This window comes from Crocuta crocuta, unplaced genomic scaffold (assembly GCF_008692635.1).
Source record: "Crocuta crocuta isolate KB4526 unplaced genomic scaffold, BGI_CrCroc_1.0 scaffold32, whole genome shotgun sequence".
Lineage (NCBI taxonomy): Eukaryota > Metazoa > Chordata > Mammalia > Carnivora > Hyaenidae > Crocuta > Crocuta crocuta.
Genome location: NW_027529424.1, coordinates 2,184,632 through 2,202,360, shown reverse-complemented (window position 1 = coordinate 2,202,360; position 17,729 = coordinate 2,184,632). Strand labels below are relative to the sequence as shown.

Here is a 17,729-nt window from a genome sequence, read left to right as displayed (position 1 = left end):
AGCTCTCCTTTCCCCCCCCTTTTTTTTTTTTTTTTTTTTAAAGTAACCTCTGCACCCAACACAAGGCTCGAACTTAAGACTTCTGAGAACAAGAGTTGCATGCTCTACTGACTGAGCCAGAAAGGCGCCCCATATCCTTGCCCCTCGTCAGTATCTGCACAGCAGGGTGATCCAGGTAAAGTAGGAATCAGATTATGGTGCTGTCTTGCTCAGAGCTCTGCCGTGGTTCCCCAGTTCACTTGGAGTAAAAGCCAGTCCCTCTGGCCACACCCCGCATGCACACAAACCTCTCTCCTGCTTTATTTTTGTCCAGAGCGTTTAGCATAATCTCACATTAGGTGTTTTACATGTTCGTTTTCTTTCTTGTCTGTGTTCCCTCATTGGAGTATAATTTCAATGAGCCTGGGATTTTTTCTGCTTTCTTCCTGGTGTTCTCTCAGCCTAGAACAGTGCTTTGCACCTTGTAGGTACTGAAAAAATTTTTATTAAATAAATTTATTGCTTTCATGGAAATAAAAATGATAATTGAAAGCACCAGTTTTTAAGAAGCTGTTTGCAATAAGCTAAACTGAGCAGCTCATTGTCTTACTGGGTTAAGCATCCTTAGGTAATTTGAAACTGAAATCCTGAGGGATCTAGTTAAAAAGATGTGTTTCCATTTGGAAAATAACCATGTGCTGTCCTGGCCTTACACAACCCTTTAGAAATTTGTGCTGTGTCCTACCAGTCCTTACTGCAAAAATATATTGTAATGTTTTGTGGTAACTATTTATGACTCAGACTGTTGAATTTCACAACCTCTTGGCAGCTAAGATTTCAGACAGGATACTGGTATTTATTTTTAAATCCTAGAGTCTGCTTAGTGGGGTTAAATAAGCATCAGAAATACCTTCTATAAGGAGCAAACAGCCAAGATTCCATTTCTTACAAGAAAAACTGCCTCCAGCAGTCCTAACACCAGTTTGCCTTTTATTTGCTCATAATAATTTGTGCCGTGTTCTGCGGCTCACTGAGGCTATTGGGATTCCTTCAGGGTGTTCGTCCTTCCCTTTCCCTTTCCCTTTCCCTTTCCCTTTTCCTTTCCCTTTCCCTTCCTTTCCTTTCTTTTCCTTTCTTTCTTTCTTTTCTTTCTATTTTTAAAATTTTTTAATGTTTTATTTATTTCTGAGAGAGACAGCGTGAGCAGGGGAGGGTCAGACAGAGAGGGAGACACAGAATCTGAAGCAGGCTCCAGGCTCTGAGCTGTCAGCACAGAGCCCGACGCGGGGCTCGAACCCATGAACAGTGAGATTATGACCTGAGCCAAAGTTGGATGTTTAACTGACGGAGCTACCCAGGCACCCCCAGGGTGTTCTTTCTTAGCCTCCTCTCTTTTCACCTATCCGTTCAGAAAAGTTAGGATGCCAGATAAGTGCTATCACATCTATTTCCATGGCTACGAATCACAGTTTTGCATACACATGATTAGAATTCATAGCAGGAGAAACTGGACTGAGAGGGAACGGTCTTTATCCTAAAGCAAGTACCTGATGGGCACAGGGGACAACAATGAGCACCTAAACGCGGTGCGAAGCAAATTCCATGGTGTCTGCACCGCCTGCCAGCGGCCCGTCCTGGGTAGTGGCTGCAAGCTCACCTCCTTCCTCACTCCTGGTTCTTCAGTCTCAGAGTGAGGACATTCTTTGAGCCTACAAAACGACTTGGAGTAAAATGTTTGAAAATCATGATTCCCTGATGTTGCGTCTGACAGATGCAGTTCAGCCCCTAGAAGGGAGTTACATTGGTGTTGTCGGGGTACTGGGGCACTGGAGAGATTTTGCAGGGACTTTTTGTTGACACTGTGTGTTTTGTTTTGCTTTTGGTGATGTCACTGAGCTTGAGTGGCATTTGCATACTTAGGTGATTACAGAGTAAGAGTCTAAATGCTTGCTGATGTTTTAGATCCCTGTTACATCACCTTAGGCTTCTAGGCGATGATAGCCACACGCCGCTTTTCCTGCTAGGTCATGAAGCCCCGTCTGGTTGTAAGAGCAGATGATATTTCACTGTATCATTTTGAGGAAAGAAAATGAATCCTGAGAGAATACCAGTTATGTACCAGGTAGCATGCTGTATACATATTCTTATTCAGTATCAGTAGAGCTCTGACCATAGTCGGCCTTTGGCCTGTGATGGGATCTCCTTGTTCTCGTTAGTGTGATAGAAACTGGGTGGTTTCAGTTTTTGTGAACCCAGGTGAGAAACCTTAAAATAATTTGTGCCAAAAATTGCCTTGTGGGTCATTAAAATTATGTGCTGCTATTCTTGGCGGTGGTGGTTTATATATAGAATTCAGTAAAACATTGGACAAAGCGTCTCTGTGTAAACAAGGAAGTTTATAGACTGGTAGGTGAAAGAGTTACTAGGATTCAGTGCTGGTTTGCAAAGCTCTTCCCGGAATTGTTCCGGAGACCGGAGAGGTCTATACTGGTGTGTTGCAGGTTTCTGTTCTTGTCCCTCAGCTGTGTGTGAATTTGGGTGATGACGTAGAGGTGGTTTGCTTAGTTATGGATGAGAAAGCTAAGAAGAATAACTAAAAACCAGATGCCAGCCAAGGATGTTGAGAGATCAGACTGAAGGATGAAAGAGACTGAATGAATTTTAGTAGCGATAGTTGTTGTCATCCATTTAAAGTCACTCCAGAGTTAACATACTGGTTGAGAACTGGCCTAACTGCGGAAGGGAGAGAGAGCACTCGAAATTGGTGAGAGCCTGGGAATTCTGTATTGTAGTTGCCTGAAGAGAATCAAAGCATGGCAGTGGATGCCAGAACAGAGTCAGTGTAGTGTACTGAATTCTGAAGGATTGGCCGAGCTATGTTGGGGATGTTGTATTCTGTTTTTATGATTATATTGGAATGTTGTTACAGCGTGCCTGGGTAGCTCAGTTGCTTGAGTCTCTGACTCTTGGTTTCGACTCACGGTGGTGAGATCGAGCCCCATGTTGGGCTCCATGCTGAGCGTGGGGCCTGCTTAAGATTCTCTCTGTCTGTCACTCTCCCCCACTCTCACTGCCCCCCCCGAAATTAAATGTTTGTATCGTGTAATACTTGGTATACACAAAGGAACACGTGTAACGTGTAAGTTATGAAATAAATTGTCTAAAGGCCTTATTCCCAGCTTAAGAACTAGAACATTCTGAAGATCACTGACTGTACCCTGAATTTGTTGTTGCCTTGCTTTTTCAGAAATAATTCTACCACACTATGTATTTATAAGCAATATCTTTTGTTTAAAATTGTTTTTCAGTTTTATTAAAATTGCATTATACTTACATAGCTTTGTTCCTTGCTTTTCCATTTCAACATTGTTTCTTTTTAAATATAATTTCCCGTCTCCTCCACCCTCCATCAGCCCTCAGTTTGTTCTCAGCATCTAAGAGACTCTTACGGTTTGCTTCCCTCCCTCTCTATAACTTTTTTTTTCCCCATTTCCCTCCCCCATGGTCTTCTGTTAAGTTTCTCAACATCTGCATATGAGTGAAAACATACGGTATCTTTTTCTGACTGACTTATTTCACTTTACATAATACTCACCAGTTCCATCCACATTGCTGCAAATGGCCAGATTTCATTCTTTGTCATTGCCAAGTAGTATTCCATTGTATAGATAAACCACGCCTTCCTCAGCCATTTGTCAGTGGATGGACATTTAGGCTCTTCCCATAATTTGGCTGTTGTTGAAAATACTGCTATAAATATTGGAATACATGTGCCCCTATGCATCAGCATTCATGTATCCCTTGGGTAAATTCCTAGTAGTGCTATTGCTTGTGACAGGATAGTTCTGTTTTTAATTTTTTTGAAGAATCTCCACACTGGCGAGGATGTGGAGAACTGGGAACCTTCTTGCACTGTTGGTGGGAATGCAAACTGGTGCAACTGCTCTGGAAAATAGTGTGGATTGTTTGTTCTAACTTTGAAAAGAATGCTGGTGCACTTTTGACTGGGATTGCATTGAATGTGTAGGTTGCTTTGGGTAGTGTTGACATATTAATAATAGTTATTCTTCCAGTCCATGAGCATGGAATGTTTTTCCATTTCTTTGTATCTTCTTCACTTTCCTTCATAAGCTTTCTATAGTTTTCAGTATAAAGATCTTTTATATCCTTGGTTAGGTTTATTCCTAGGTATTTTATGGTTCTTGGTGCAGTTGTGAATGGGATCTGTTTCTTTATCTCTCTTTCTGTTACTTCATTATTGGTGTATAAAAATGCAGTCGATTTCTGGGTACATTGATTTTGTACCCTGCCACTTTGCTGAATTCATGGATCAGTTCTAGCTGATGGAGGAGTCTGTCGGGTTTTCCATATAGCTTATCATGTCATCTGCAAAAAGTGAAAGTTTGACTTCCTTTTTGCCAGTTCTGATGCCTTTTCTTTCCTTTTGGTGTCTGATGGCTGATGCTAGGACTTCCAGCACTATGTTAAACAACAGTGGTGAGCGTGGACATCCCTTTCGTGTTTCTGATCTCAGGGGGAAAGCTCTCAGTTTTTCCCCATTGAGGATGATGTTAGCTGTGGGCTTTTCATAGATGGCCTTTATGCTGTTTAACTATGTTCTTTTTATCCCAACTTTCTTGAGGGTTCTTATTAAGAAAGGATATTGTATTTTGTCAAATGCTTTTTCTGCATCTATTGACAGGATTGTATGGTTCTGTTCTTTTATTAATGTGATGTATCACAGTGATTGATTTGCGAATATTGAAACAGCCCTGCAGCCCAGGAATGAATCCCACTGGATCATGGTGAATAATTCTTTTTATGCTGTTGAATTCAATTTGCTAGTATCTTGTTGAGAATTTTTGCATCCGTATTCATCAGGGATACTGGTCTGTAGTTCTCTTTTTTTGCTGAGTCTCTGTCTGGTTTGGGAATCAAAGTAATGGTGGTTCCATAGAATGAGTCTAGAAGTTTTGTTTCCATTTATATTTTTTGGAACAGCTTGAGAAGGATAGGTATTAACTCTGATTTAAATGTCCGGTAGAATTCCTCAGGGAAGCCACCTGGCCCAGGACTCTTAATTTGTTGGGAAATTTTTGATAACTGATGCAGTTTCTTCACTAGTTAGGGGTCTGTTCAGATTTTCTATTTCTTCCTGTTTGAGTTTAGGTAGTGCATGTGTGTTTAGGAATTTGTCCATTTCTTCCAGATTGTCCCGTTTGTTGGCATATAATTTTTCATAGTATTCCCTGATAATTCCTTGTATTTCTCAGGGATTGGCTATAATAAATTCATTTTCATTCGTGATTTTTTCTATTTGAGTCCTCTTTTCTTTTTGAGAAGCCTGCCAACTGGTTTATCAATGTTGTTTATTTTTTCAAAAAAAGCAACTCTTGGTTTCATTGATCTGTTCTACTGGTTTTTGTTTTGTTTTTATTCTATATTGTTTATTTCTACTCTGATCTTTATTATTTCTCTTCTTCTCCAGGGTTTGGGGTATCTTTGCTCTTTGGCTTCTCGTTCCTTTAGGTGTGCTTTTAGATTTTGTATTTGGGATTTTCCTTGTTCTTGAGATAGGCCTGGAGTGAAATGTATTTTCTTCTTAGGTCTGCCTTTGCTGCCTTCCAAAGGGTTTGGATTGTTGTAGTTTCATTTTCATTTGTTTCCATATATTTTTTAATCTCTAATTGCCTGGTTGCATTTGTTCTTTAGTAGGGTGTTCTTTAACCTCCATGCTTTTGGAGGTTTTCCAGACTTTTTCCTGTGGTTGATTTCCAGTTTCATAGCATTGTGATCAGAAAGTATGCATGGTATGACCTCAGATATATTTACTGAGGGCTCTTTTGTGCCCCAGTATGTGATCTGTCTTGGAGAATGTACCATGTGCACTCAAGAAGAAAGTCTATTCCTTTGCTTGGGAAGTAGAGTTCTAAATATATCTGTCAAGTTCATCTGGTCCAGTGTATCGTTCAGGGCCATTGTTTCTTTACTGATCCTCTGTCTAGATGATCTGTCCATTGCTGTAAGGGAATGTTAAAGCCCCCTGCAGTTACCACATTTCCTACCAATAAGATTGGTTATGGTTTTGTGATTAATTGTTTTATATACTTGGGTGCTTCTGAATTCGGTGCATAGACATTCATAATTGTTAGCTCTTCCTGATGGATGGACCCTGTAATTATTATATAATGCCCTTCTTCATCTCTTGTTACAGCCTTTAATTTAAAGTCCAGTTTGTCCAGTATAAGGATGACTACTCCAGCTTTCTTTTGACTTCCAGTAGCATNGGTTTTTTTTTTTTTTTTTTTTTTTAATCCATTCTCATACCCTGTGTCTTTTGATTGGAGCATTTAAGTCTGTTTACATTCAGTATTGTTATTGAAGAATATGGGTTTATAGAGTCATTGTGTTCCCTGTAGGTTTCATGCTTGTGGTGATGTCTTTGTGTTCCTTGCAACATTTCCCTCATAGAGTCCCCCTTAGGATCTCTTGTAGGGCTGGTTCATTGGTGATGAATCCCTTCAGTTTTTGTTGTTTGGGAAAACCTTTATTTCTCCTTCTATTCTGAATGACAGGCTTGCTGGATAAAGGAGTCTTGGCTGCTTATTTTTCCTGTTCATCACATTGAAGATTTCCTGTCATTCCTTTCTGGCCTGCCAAGTTTCAGTAGATAGGTCTGCTACTACCCATATGTGTCTACCTTTGTATGTTAGGCACTTTTATCTCTAGCTGCTTTCAGAATTCTCTTTATCCTTGTATTTTGCCAGCTTCACTATGATATGTCATGCAGCAGATCGATTCAAGTTACATCTGAGGAGAATTCTCTGTGTCTCTTGGATTGCAAAGTCTCTTTCCTTCCCCAGGTTGGGAAGTTCTCAGCTGTGATTTGTTCAAGTACTCCTTCAACCCCCTTTCTCTCTCTCTCCTTCTTATGGAATTCCTATGATATGGTTATTGTTCCATTTGATTGCATTACTTAGTTCTCGAATTCTTCCGTTGTGATTGTGCATTTTTTTTCTCTTTTTCTCAGCTTCCCCTTTTTCCATTTTATCTTCTGATTCACCTATTCTCCCCTCTGCCTCTTCAATCCGCGCTGTGGCCACCTTCATTTTATTATGCACCTCATTCATAGCATTTTTTAATTCATCCTATTTTTAAGATCCTTGATCTCTGCAGCAGTAGAGTCTTTGCTGTCTTCTGTGCTTTCCATGTCCAGATTGGGTCCTTCACTTCCCCAGCTGCTCTTTCTCTTCTCTTTGTCTCTCTGCAGAAGGGGATCCCTCCTCTCTGTGCCTGTGCAGCCGCTTTTATCTCCCCCAATTCACAGTTACCCAGCTATGGACCATCAGGTTTTCCGTGTTTCTCCTTGGTAGACTCAGTCTCTTTTCCTCCCAGACTCTTGGGGTTCAAAGTCCTTTGGCTTCAACCCTTCTTTGTTTGAGAGACTTGGGAAGTATGGATCCCCCTGCTTCTCCACCATGTTGGCCCTGAACCTATTCAACATTGTTTCTAAGGTGTATGTATATCAGTTATTCTCAACCAGAATCCCTCATCAACACAGTTCTCTTCTGTAGCACGGATGATTTGAGTGACTCTTCTGTCACTTCTTACAGGGATGGTACATATAAGTACATACAGTGGGTGCTTAAGCTGGGGTTACCTCTCCAGTGGAACCTGCCGGAGTTCTAGCTAATTCACTTTCAGTGTTGTCAGATGTTCCATTTGTGAGTATATTACAGCTTATTCATACATTCTCCTCTCGTGGACATTTGGGTTTCCAGTACTTTGTTTTTACTGCCAGCAGTTCTGTTGTGACTGTGTTGTACTTCTCTTGGGTGCACGCGAACAGACGTTTCTCTGAGTGAGCATCTGAGTGGTCTTACTGGGGGCTGCTACATTTTCGTGGAGACACTGGTAAACCAGTGAGTACAGAGAGGTGCAGTTAAGAGTACTTCAGCTGTATCATAACCAGTCTTTATTCTCCTTATTTTCTTAGGGATTGAAGAGGTTAATGACCATCTGCCAGAAGCACTTCCCTACAGATCCATCAAAATGTGTGGAGTACAATGCCCTGTGAAATCTGTGCGTGGTGTAAAGTGACAAGAAGCTTAAGTGAATGTGGGGCGGACTTCTGGAATTACCAACAAGAACGAGGGAAGAAGAAAAATGGAGTTTCTTGTGTTTGAGTCCTACCTAATGCAACTCTCTTGGTTTTAAGAAACAGTGTTGGCTCTCATATCATATCTGGCTGCAAATGGATTTTTGTGTCATTTGCTTTAAATAGACGAAAAATTAGTTCTAAAGACTTCTCCTCATAATTTAAATGTGTAGACAACTGTCACAGAAGGGGGTTTAAAATGACTTTCTCCCTCTAAACCTGAGACTTGGCAGATGATTAAAAAGGAACATTTGAGGATGGACTTAATTATTTCTGTAAAATATGGTAATTTTCACATTGTCTTTTATGCAGTATTTATAAAAAATATTTTTATATATTTCAATGAAAATGTGGAACCATTTAATGAAACTTTATAGTCCTTAAATGTTGCTGAATTTGGGCCATCTTGCAGTAGAATTTGAATGTAAATGTTATTACTGTGGAGTGTTTTTACTTGCATTTCAAGGCTTGCTTTTACCTCATAAGGAGTGTAAATTTTAGTGTTCGTCATCTCTTGGGACAGATAGAATGAACAGGAAATAGAAGTTTGAAAAAGGTGGTATCCCAGCAGGAGTTTAAATTACATAACCCCAGTGCATCAAGGTTCAAGGTGGGGAAATGGATTGTCAAGCCAGCCAAGGATGGGGACATTTTGATGCCACTGGTTCTTCCCAGAATAGGCCTGCCTGCTCATGTCACTGTGGCCGGGCCTGTGGTGGACTGCAGTTCCCAGCTCCCCGCCGCCAAGCAGAGGAGCGGTGTTCTGGGACCCTCGTCACCACCTGAGTCCTAGGTCACGGGTCTGATTTTGCACAGATGAGGGCTTCTGAATCTCACAGTGTCCTCCCCAGGTAATGGTGATGAATGGCTCTGCCCGGGAAGTCAGAGGACTCCGTTCACAGAGGAAGGTGGGTGAAGAGAGCACAGCTGACCGGGGGAGTGGCGCCGTGGGACAGTGAGCAGCAAGAGTGGGGGCTCCCAAGTCGGATCTTCCGAGCCAGAGATTGCAGCTGTCCACCCACCGAGTGTGTGATTGTGGGCAAGTAACTTACTGTTTCCCAGCCTCCTTTTGCCTATGTGCAGTGGTAGTTCCTGAACGTAGTACGTACCTCAGCCCCGTGGTTGTGTTCAAGTAAAATAAAATGCTTAGCACACTGCCTGGCAAATGAGAGCTCAGTGAATATTGATTATTGCTTCCTGATCATTAGCGTGTAGCCAGAGTAGCTTTCTTGAGGCCTATGTTGCGAGGCCGTGTGTGCTCACAGAAGGGCGGCAGCAGTAACGGTGGTGGTAGCAGCAACAGCCTTCCTGGCAGACACGTCCGTTAAGGCTCTGTGGCTGAGGCTTCCGTCCAGGCTCTGGGACCGCCCTCTCCTTCAGCCCGTGCTCAGTTCAAAAGGTGAGAGGGTGTGGTAGGAGCTCAGGCCAGTAGAGCATAGATGCGTGTAGATGCTCGCAGTGTAGATGCTCACCTGCTCTGGCTCCTGTGGGAAGGCATGAAAGGCACCTCTGGTCACTTGTGTGTAGCCGTGTCCATCTGATCATGTCTGCTGGTGTTTTGCACAGTGGGGGCTGAAGCCCACTACCCTGAATTGAATTCCTACCCCACTCCCCATTTTGGAAACCATTTCTTACAATTGAATTGGGTACAGCTTAGGAGAGCTTACTCTAGGGCAGATGAAAGATGGACTCTTATAAGCTAGGACGCTAGTCTAGGCTTTAGTTATACCATCTTGGGTAGGGCTTGTTGATAAATATCATTGCATGAACACTCCCCAGAGTATTTTTCTTTATGCTTTACCACAGCATGCTTTACCACAGCATGGTAGTCCATTAATTTCATGTTGTCTTCCCATTTGCTGTTAATATTCCATATAAGGAAGAAACTATCATGTGACACCAGTACCTTCTAAAATTGATCAGTATGGGTATAAGGTTTTAGGGTGCAGAAGGAAACATTCTACAGTCCTGTGAATGTTAACCATTTTGGGCTTGGGTAGAGGGAAGTAGGTTCCTAGAAAAGTTTTCCATTTTCCTGAACATAAAGGTCTGATAAGTGCAGGTAGTCCTGTGGCCCCACTGAATAGTGGCCTCCCACACGCTCCAAATCATGAAAATCGTAGTGTAGCAGGTACTACACACTTCTGGTTTTAGCTATTCTTAGAACGACAAAGGCATCCTTTAAAAATCAATCATAGTCCTGAAATAAGTGTTCTTCCCTTTCCCCATTACCGCCAGCCTAGATTCCTCTCCAAAGGAGTTCTGTCTTTCTGGATTCAGACTTAATAAAATGCTGCTTTTCTCTCAGAAATACTACTGCGTTTCTTGGGAGTGTTCTTGCCAACTGCAGAGACCAAGCAGTATTGTTCAGCCTTGCAACCCAGAGCCTGTGGCAGTCTGGAAGCTTGAGGAAGAGAGAGAAAGAGGAGGGTCCAAATCTCCTAAGAAGAAAGGGGAAGCCCCGAGAGACCAGAGCCACGAAGGCGGCCGTCGCTGGTCACAGAACTGAGGGGTTTGCGGCAGGCTCTGAACTCAGCATTTGGAGGAATAGGAAATAGGATTGATAGCAGTAGGGCTTCTCCATGTTAAGTTCTTCCTTCTGGTGATTTCCAGACCTGCTCTCACACTTTAGATTACCCTGGTTTTGACCTCAGTAAATACCTGAGAAATACAACTAACTGTCTTTTCATTTGAAAGATAGGAATAATTTATTCTGACAGTAAACAGCTTAGAAAAGACTACAGCAAAGTGTTCCAGGGTCTTTGGTAGATTTGAATTTGAGGATTCCTATCGCTGGCTCCTTTTCATTCACACAGCACCCCTTTTAATGCTGCTGCTTAACATAGAAGGTGGTAGAACTTAGGGGGGTCAGTTTTAGTGAAAGGGGAGCATTAAGTCGCAGTGTGGCTGTTTCCTTTGAGTATCTTGAAGATGCGCCTCCCCCGGGATACTCCCATGAAGCCCCTCGCAGACGGGAAGTGCTTGCTATGGAATCAGATTGGGTGTCTTGAACTACAAGCCCTTTCTCACGGCATGTTGATGTAAGAGCTTGCAGCTGTCCGGAGCATGCGGCACCAGCTCCGGTCCCCGAGGGTCGCTATGGGAACACTGTTAGGGCGACTGGTTTCCATCACAGACTCTGCAGCTCGATTGGCTGACTTCTACCACACGCTAGTACTTCAGTGGTTAACGGTTTCCTTAAAGTCTTCTGAAATTTAAAACTACGTTGTGGTGGTGTGGGATAGCCAGGGGGAGCCCGGCGTGGCTGGCGGCGGCCGCTGTGGGGTGAGCCGTCCCCATTCAGGATCTGGGAGCCGTGCTCCTTAAAAAGAATTGTTTTTTACATTTACCGAAACAGTCTATTATGAAAACTTTGATGACCGACTTACTTTGCCCCGTTGTAAACGTCAGGGTCCTTGGCACAACTTGCTTGAACTAATAATCCACTGTGATTACTCTGTTGAATCGGCTGGGTTTTGGGGCGTCTCTCCTCCCCGCTTTCGGGCCCCAGCTGTGAAATAAGGGTCGGCCTTCTCGGCTCTTCCTCCAGCACTTAAGCGTGGCACGTACTTTGGCCGTGGAGAGCAGCCAAGAAGGTTGGAGCTTCTTTCCGATTATCGCTGGTGACCCTGATCAGAAGTGTTCACCGAGCTTCCATCCGCGGTGGGCGGGCGTCATCCGCACAGCCGGCCCCTGTGCCTTTCCGAAGTCCCAGGTCGACGGCTTGCCCAAACCAAAGTCCTTTCCTCTCCAGCGGCCCTGCCCTAAGGGCTCGGGAGAGATGGCGAACATTCGTGTTGCAGTCAGTCTGGGCCGGGCTTAGAGTTGCCGTTGTCCTGTGAGGTAGCAGTGTTAAAACTTGGAACTTTCCCCGACCACAACTCCGGGTAAACAGGTACAAACGTCTGTGTACATAATTGCATATGTAACTGGAACAAAAGCACGTACATACTCTTCTCTTGTATTTCTTTTAAAACTACGCTGGTGGTGACCCTAAACTGGTTGACAAACCCATTAATAATGTGTTGTGACCAGCAGTTTGAAAACCACCTATTGAAAGTAAGGATCAGAGTTAAGGAAGGAAATGACCTGACAGACGAATTCAGCAAACAGACTCTAGTTCTAAAAAGCTTTTTAACCAAGAATTGGTCATGTACAGATAATTTAGGTTTAAGAGCTTAGTTATGCTAGTTTAACATAATAACAACACATTATTAAACATAGGAAAATAAAAAAAAATAAAAAGTGTTTTTAAACAGAAGTGTAGAGATCACACTCAGCGTTCGAGGTTAGTGTGAAGCTTAGCAGGTTTTAAAACTTTTTAAATGCTAAATCCTTCTGAAGCAGTAATTCTTAGATTTCAAATGAAGCGTCTGTCCCCCAAGGAGAGAATTCCTGTGACAACACTGTATATGATAAGCAGCGTGGATAGATGACCACCTTATGCCGGCTGTTAGGTATGTAAAAAGCAAGATTAAACAAGGCATAAAATAAATGAGAGGCCAGAGGTAAGATTGGGGCAGAGAAACTTAACAGATTCTAGTATCCCGTCAAATAATCTGTTGAGGGTTTGCTTAGCGCTTTATTTTCAATTTAAATTCAGGTTAACATACAGTGTCGTATGGGTTTCTGGAGTAGAACTCAGTGATTCATCACTTACTTATAAAACCCAATGCTCATTCCAACAAGCACCCTCCTCGATGCCCGGCGCCCCTTTAGCGCATCCCTCGACCCACCTCTCCTTCAGCAACCCTCAGTTCTCTGTATTTAAGAGTCTCTTATGGTTTGCCTCCCTCTCAGTTTTTATCTTTTTTTCTTTCCCTTCCCCTATCTTCATCTGTTTTGTTCTATTCCACATATGAATGAAATCATACGAGTATTTGTCTCTCTGACTGCTCTTGCTCCGCATAATACCTGCTGACTCCATCCACATCATTGTAAATATAGAGATTTCATTCTTTTTGATCACTGAGTAATACTCCATTGTGTGTGTATATGTACATACACCACATCTTTTTCCATTCATCAGTCAATATTTGGGCTCTTTGCATATATATTTTTTTAAGTTTATTTTGAGAGAGACAGTGTGAGTGGGAGAGGGGCAGAGAGAGGGAGAGAGAGAATCCTAAGCAGGCTCTGCACTGGAGTCTGACTCAAGGCTCGAACTCACAAAAGTTAGATCATGACCTGAGCTGAAACCAAGAGTTTGCTGCTTAACCGAGTGAGCCACTCAGGTGCCCCTTGGCTATTGTTGATAGCATTGCTATAAACACTGGGGTGCATGTGCCCCTTCAAATCAGCATTTTTGTATTGCTTGGATAAATACCTAGTAATGCAATTTTTGGCTTTTTGAGGAACTTTCATACAATTTTCCAGAGCGGCTGCACCAGTTTGCATTCCCAGCAACAGTGCAAAAGGGTTCCCATTTCTCCGCATCCTCGCCAACACCTATTGTTTCCTCGATTGTTAACGTTAGCCATTCTGACAGGTGTGAGGTGGTACCTCATTGTGGTTTTGGTTTGTATTTCTCTGATGATGAGTGATATTGAGCATCTTGCCATGTGTCTGTTGGCCATCTGGATGTCTTCTTTGGAAAAGTGTCTATTCATGTCTCCTGCCTATTTCTTCACTGTATTGTTTTTCGGGTGTTCAGTTTGATAAGCTCTTAATAGATTTTGGTTACTAACCCTTTGTCCGGTATGTCATTTGCAAATTATCTTCTCCCAATCTGTTGGTTGCCTTTTAGTTTTGTTGATTGTTTCCTTTGCTGCTCAGCCCTTTAAAGATGATTTCCTTAGGCTCAGGTAGGGCTAGACTGCATTTCTTTTAATATAAATCTTTAAGCAAATTGTAAGGCAGAGAAAAAGGTACAAATCAGAAGAGTACTGTATCAAGGTAAGTCTTTTGGTGTGAGCACCTTCCAAAGTAATTAGCATCTGAGTCAGGAAAGATTATGTTATTAACACTCCAGAAATTCCATGCCCCTTTTAGTCCCAATCACGGTCCTAATGTTTAACATCATTAAAAAAAACAAAAAACCAAAAACCTGCTACATAATGTCCAGATCATAAAATTCACCTATTTAAAGTATATGGTGGATTTAGAATGTTCAGAGTGTGGGGCCATCATCGATGTAAGTTTAGAACATTCCATCACCCCCAGAAGAAACCCTATACCCATTAGCAGTCACTTCCCACAGTGGTTAGTTTGGCCTGTTTGTTAATTTGCTCATTTATACATGGGCTCAGTATGTTTGACTTATTTTATGTTTGCTTTCTCTTTTTTTTAAAATGTTTATTTTGAGAGACACAGTGCATGTGTGAGCTGGGGACGGGAAGAGAGGTGGGGGGTAGAGAATTCTAAGCAAGTTCCGCGATGTCAGTGCTGAGCCGATAAGGGGCTCGATCCTGCAAACCATGAGATCCTGACCTGACCTGAAATCAAAGAGTTCGATGCTTGGGGCGCCTGGGTGGCTCAGTTGGTTAAGCGTCCAGCTTCAGCTCAGGTCATGGTTTTGTGGTTCGTGGGTTCAGGCCATGTGTTGGGCTCAGTGCTGACAGCTCAGAGCCTAGAGCCGGCTTCAGATTCTATGTCTCCCTCTCTCTCTGCCCCTCCCCCAGTCACATACGTGCACACGCATGCTCGCTCTCTTACACATAAAGAAACTTAAAAACAAAAAAAGAGTTGGATGCTTAACCAACTGAGCCGTCCAGGCACCCGTCTCTTAGCGTTTCTAATCCTCATTGTGGTTGTGGTTCATTCTCATTGCTGCCTCCCATGAAGTATCTATTTTACTGTTGTTACACATTCGAGTTGCTTCCAATTATTGTATGAATGTTGTGTGTGCATCTTTTGGTGAATATGGGTCTACACCACGGTGTGAAATGTCTGGGACATACGTTATGAACATAGTCAGCTATACAAGACTCTGACAAAGAATTTTCCGAAGGACTTGTACCCTGGACAGTCCCACAAGCAGGATTTGAGAGTCCTAGATCCTCCACCGCCTGGCCACACATAGTATGTCCTCTGTCATTCTTGTTGCAGCCCCTCTGCTGAGTTCAAATGGTATTGTTTTGTGGCTTTAAATTGCATTTCCCTGATGACAGAGCTGAGCACCACTTTTACATGCTCACTGGCCATTTGGATATTCTCTTTTGTGAGGTTTCCATTCAGGATTTTACTTTTGTCCACTTCTTCTATTGTATTGCCTGCCTTTTCCTTACTGATTTATATTTCTTCTGGCTATGAGTCCTTTGCTAAGATAAATGTGTTACAAATACTTCTCCCACTCTGTGGCTTGCCTCTGTGCTAGGTTACTTTTTATGTGGAGGGGAAATGATTTTATAACTAGCTCAGATGTTAACATAATCTTTGTTAGCTGTCTTTGCTGGATTTTATATAAATCATGTGTGTCAGTCTTCATGTCATTTTTTTCTCTTGATGTCATCATACTGGTGTACCTTAATGGTATAGGATTTGAGGCAGAGGAAGTCTAAGGAGTGAGTTTTGTGTTTTTGTAAACTTCAGTTTTATTAGATTATTATTTAAGACTTGGCCATTTTTCTTTTCCTTTGGTGTGCAAGTTAAGATGCCTTCTGTGGTGTAGACCCTGCTGGTTGCTTACCCTGTTTGCATTCTCCTCCTCTTTGCTAATAGAAGGTTAATTTGTTCAGAGCTACAGTGTGTAGTTAAACCTACTTGCGGGTTTATGGCTCTTTGAAATTAGGGTTGGTTCTGTGACGTGTTCTGCCAATAGCCTGTGTAGAGAGGCCTGTTGGGCGGGGATTCCAGGAAAGCGGTTGCTCTTCTAAGAGAAACAGACTTAGCTGGCAGACATCTTTTGCCCTTTCTGTGTTCCTTTCTGGAAAGTGCTCCTGAGTCTCCGCTGCTTTGCCACTGTCCTGCTATCATGACGATGAGAGAGAGATGCTAAAGATGGCAGAGTCGATAGTAGGTGGTATCGTGGAGTCAGTGTATAAACCTTGGGCTGCTTTCTTAGGTTGTCCAGGGAGAGACCAATAGAAGACGGAGATCTGTTTAAATCATTTACGCAGGCTCAAAAGTTCTGTGATTTGCTGTCTGCAACTAGAGACCCAGGAGAGCCGATGGGAGGAATTCCTGTGCTTGAGACCCTGGAAAGCCAACCGGTGTAAGTTCTAGTCTCAGGAAAGGAGAAGCCCAATATCCTAGTTGAGCAGTTGGGCAAAGAGAGCATGTGTGTGCATTCTCCCACGCCTTCAACTGATTGGACAAGGCCCACCCACACTGCGAGGAGCCATCTGCTTTACTCAGGCCACTGATTCAGACATGAATCTCCAGAATAATGTTTTCTTTCTTTCTTTTTTTTTAAGTTTATTTTGAGAGAGAGCACAAGTACGAGAGGGGCACAGACAGAGGGAGGTAGAGAATCCCAAGCAGAGGGTGGAGCCTGATGTGGGGCTTGGAGTCAGGAAACCAGATAATGATGAGCCTAAATCAAGAGTCAGACGCCTAACTGACTAAGCCACCCAGACACCCTCATCCTGAATAACGTTTATCCAGACATCTGGGCACCCCATGTACCAGTCATGTTGACACAACCATCGTAGCTGTCTTCCTTGGGGGCTCTGGGTTGTGAGCGTACCATGGGGTGAGGTCCCAGCACGGGGCGCTCCCACATTCGCGCCTGACTCCAGTCCCCAGGCAGTGTAGACATTACTCAGATGTCTTAGCGTACGGAACCGAGACTTGTGGCAGGTATGTGACGGTGCTCTAAGGGTGCACCTGCCTGAGCTGGAGTAAGATGGGACTTTGCCACACCCTGCTATGACGGATGTGTGACCGCAGGCATCTGGGGGGGGCGCTGCAGATGTGGGCCCCATGTCATTTCAACTGCAGAAAAGCCCTTAGTCCAGCTGCTGTTAAAGGCAGTTCAAAGACAGCCGGGTGCTGGAGACCCAGAGGGGTGCTTCTGGCCTCTAGTGGCGCTTCATCATCCAGTTTATTGGACGGAAGCATCTAGCTCTTGTCTCTCTCTCATGTTTATCCCCAGATCTTCATTATAGTAACAGATGACTTTGAGAGCGAAAAGTCCTCAATACTTGTTACCGATGTGAAAGATACGTGAGAAGGTACATGCTGTGACTTCATTATTTTGGGGAAAATCGGCTTTGACTTGCTGTTCCTTTGGAGACCATGACTCACATTGTGCTCACATGGGCCAGAAAGGTACTTGCGGCTTTTTGTTCTCTATACAATTTTTCATTAATTTTCCTTTAATGTGTGTTTATTTTTGAGAGAGAGAGAGGGAGAGAGAGAGAGCGAGAGCATGAGCAGGGGAGGGGCATAGAGAGAGGGAGACACAGAATCCAAAGCAGGCTCCAGGCTCTGAGCTGGCTGTCAGCACAGAGCCTGACGTGGGGCTCGAACCCACAAAATGTGAGATCGTGACCTGAGCCAAAGTCAGACACTTAACCGACTGAGGCACCCAGACCTCTTGATACAATTTTTTGTTTAATCTAAAAACCGAAGAGCGGCTTGCTCTTAATGTAGCAGTAGCTTTTACAAGCCTCTCTTTGATCTTAGAGCCTTGGGGGTTCGTGCTTTGACG

The 17,729-nt window shown here is 43.2% G+C and overlaps 1 protein-coding gene across 2 annotated transcripts in view; it reads left to right on the top strand.

Moving 5' to 3' along the window:
- PRPF18 (pre-mRNA processing factor 18) overlaps positions 1 to 9,303 on the top strand; it is a 53,775-nt gene extending 44,472 nt beyond the window's left edge. Inside the window, exon 10 of one of the 2 annotated variants that reach the window (XM_077758470.1) lies at positions 7,976 to 9,303. In XM_077758470.1, the coding sequence (XP_077614596.1) occupies positions 7,976 to 8,056 (81 nt within the window). In that variant the 3' untranslated portion in view covers positions 8,057 to 9,303. The remainder of the gene's footprint in view (positions 1 to 7,975) is intronic. The other variant, XM_077758469.1, reaches the window with a different exon arrangement.
- Positions 9,304 to 17,729: the final 8,426 nt, after the last annotated feature.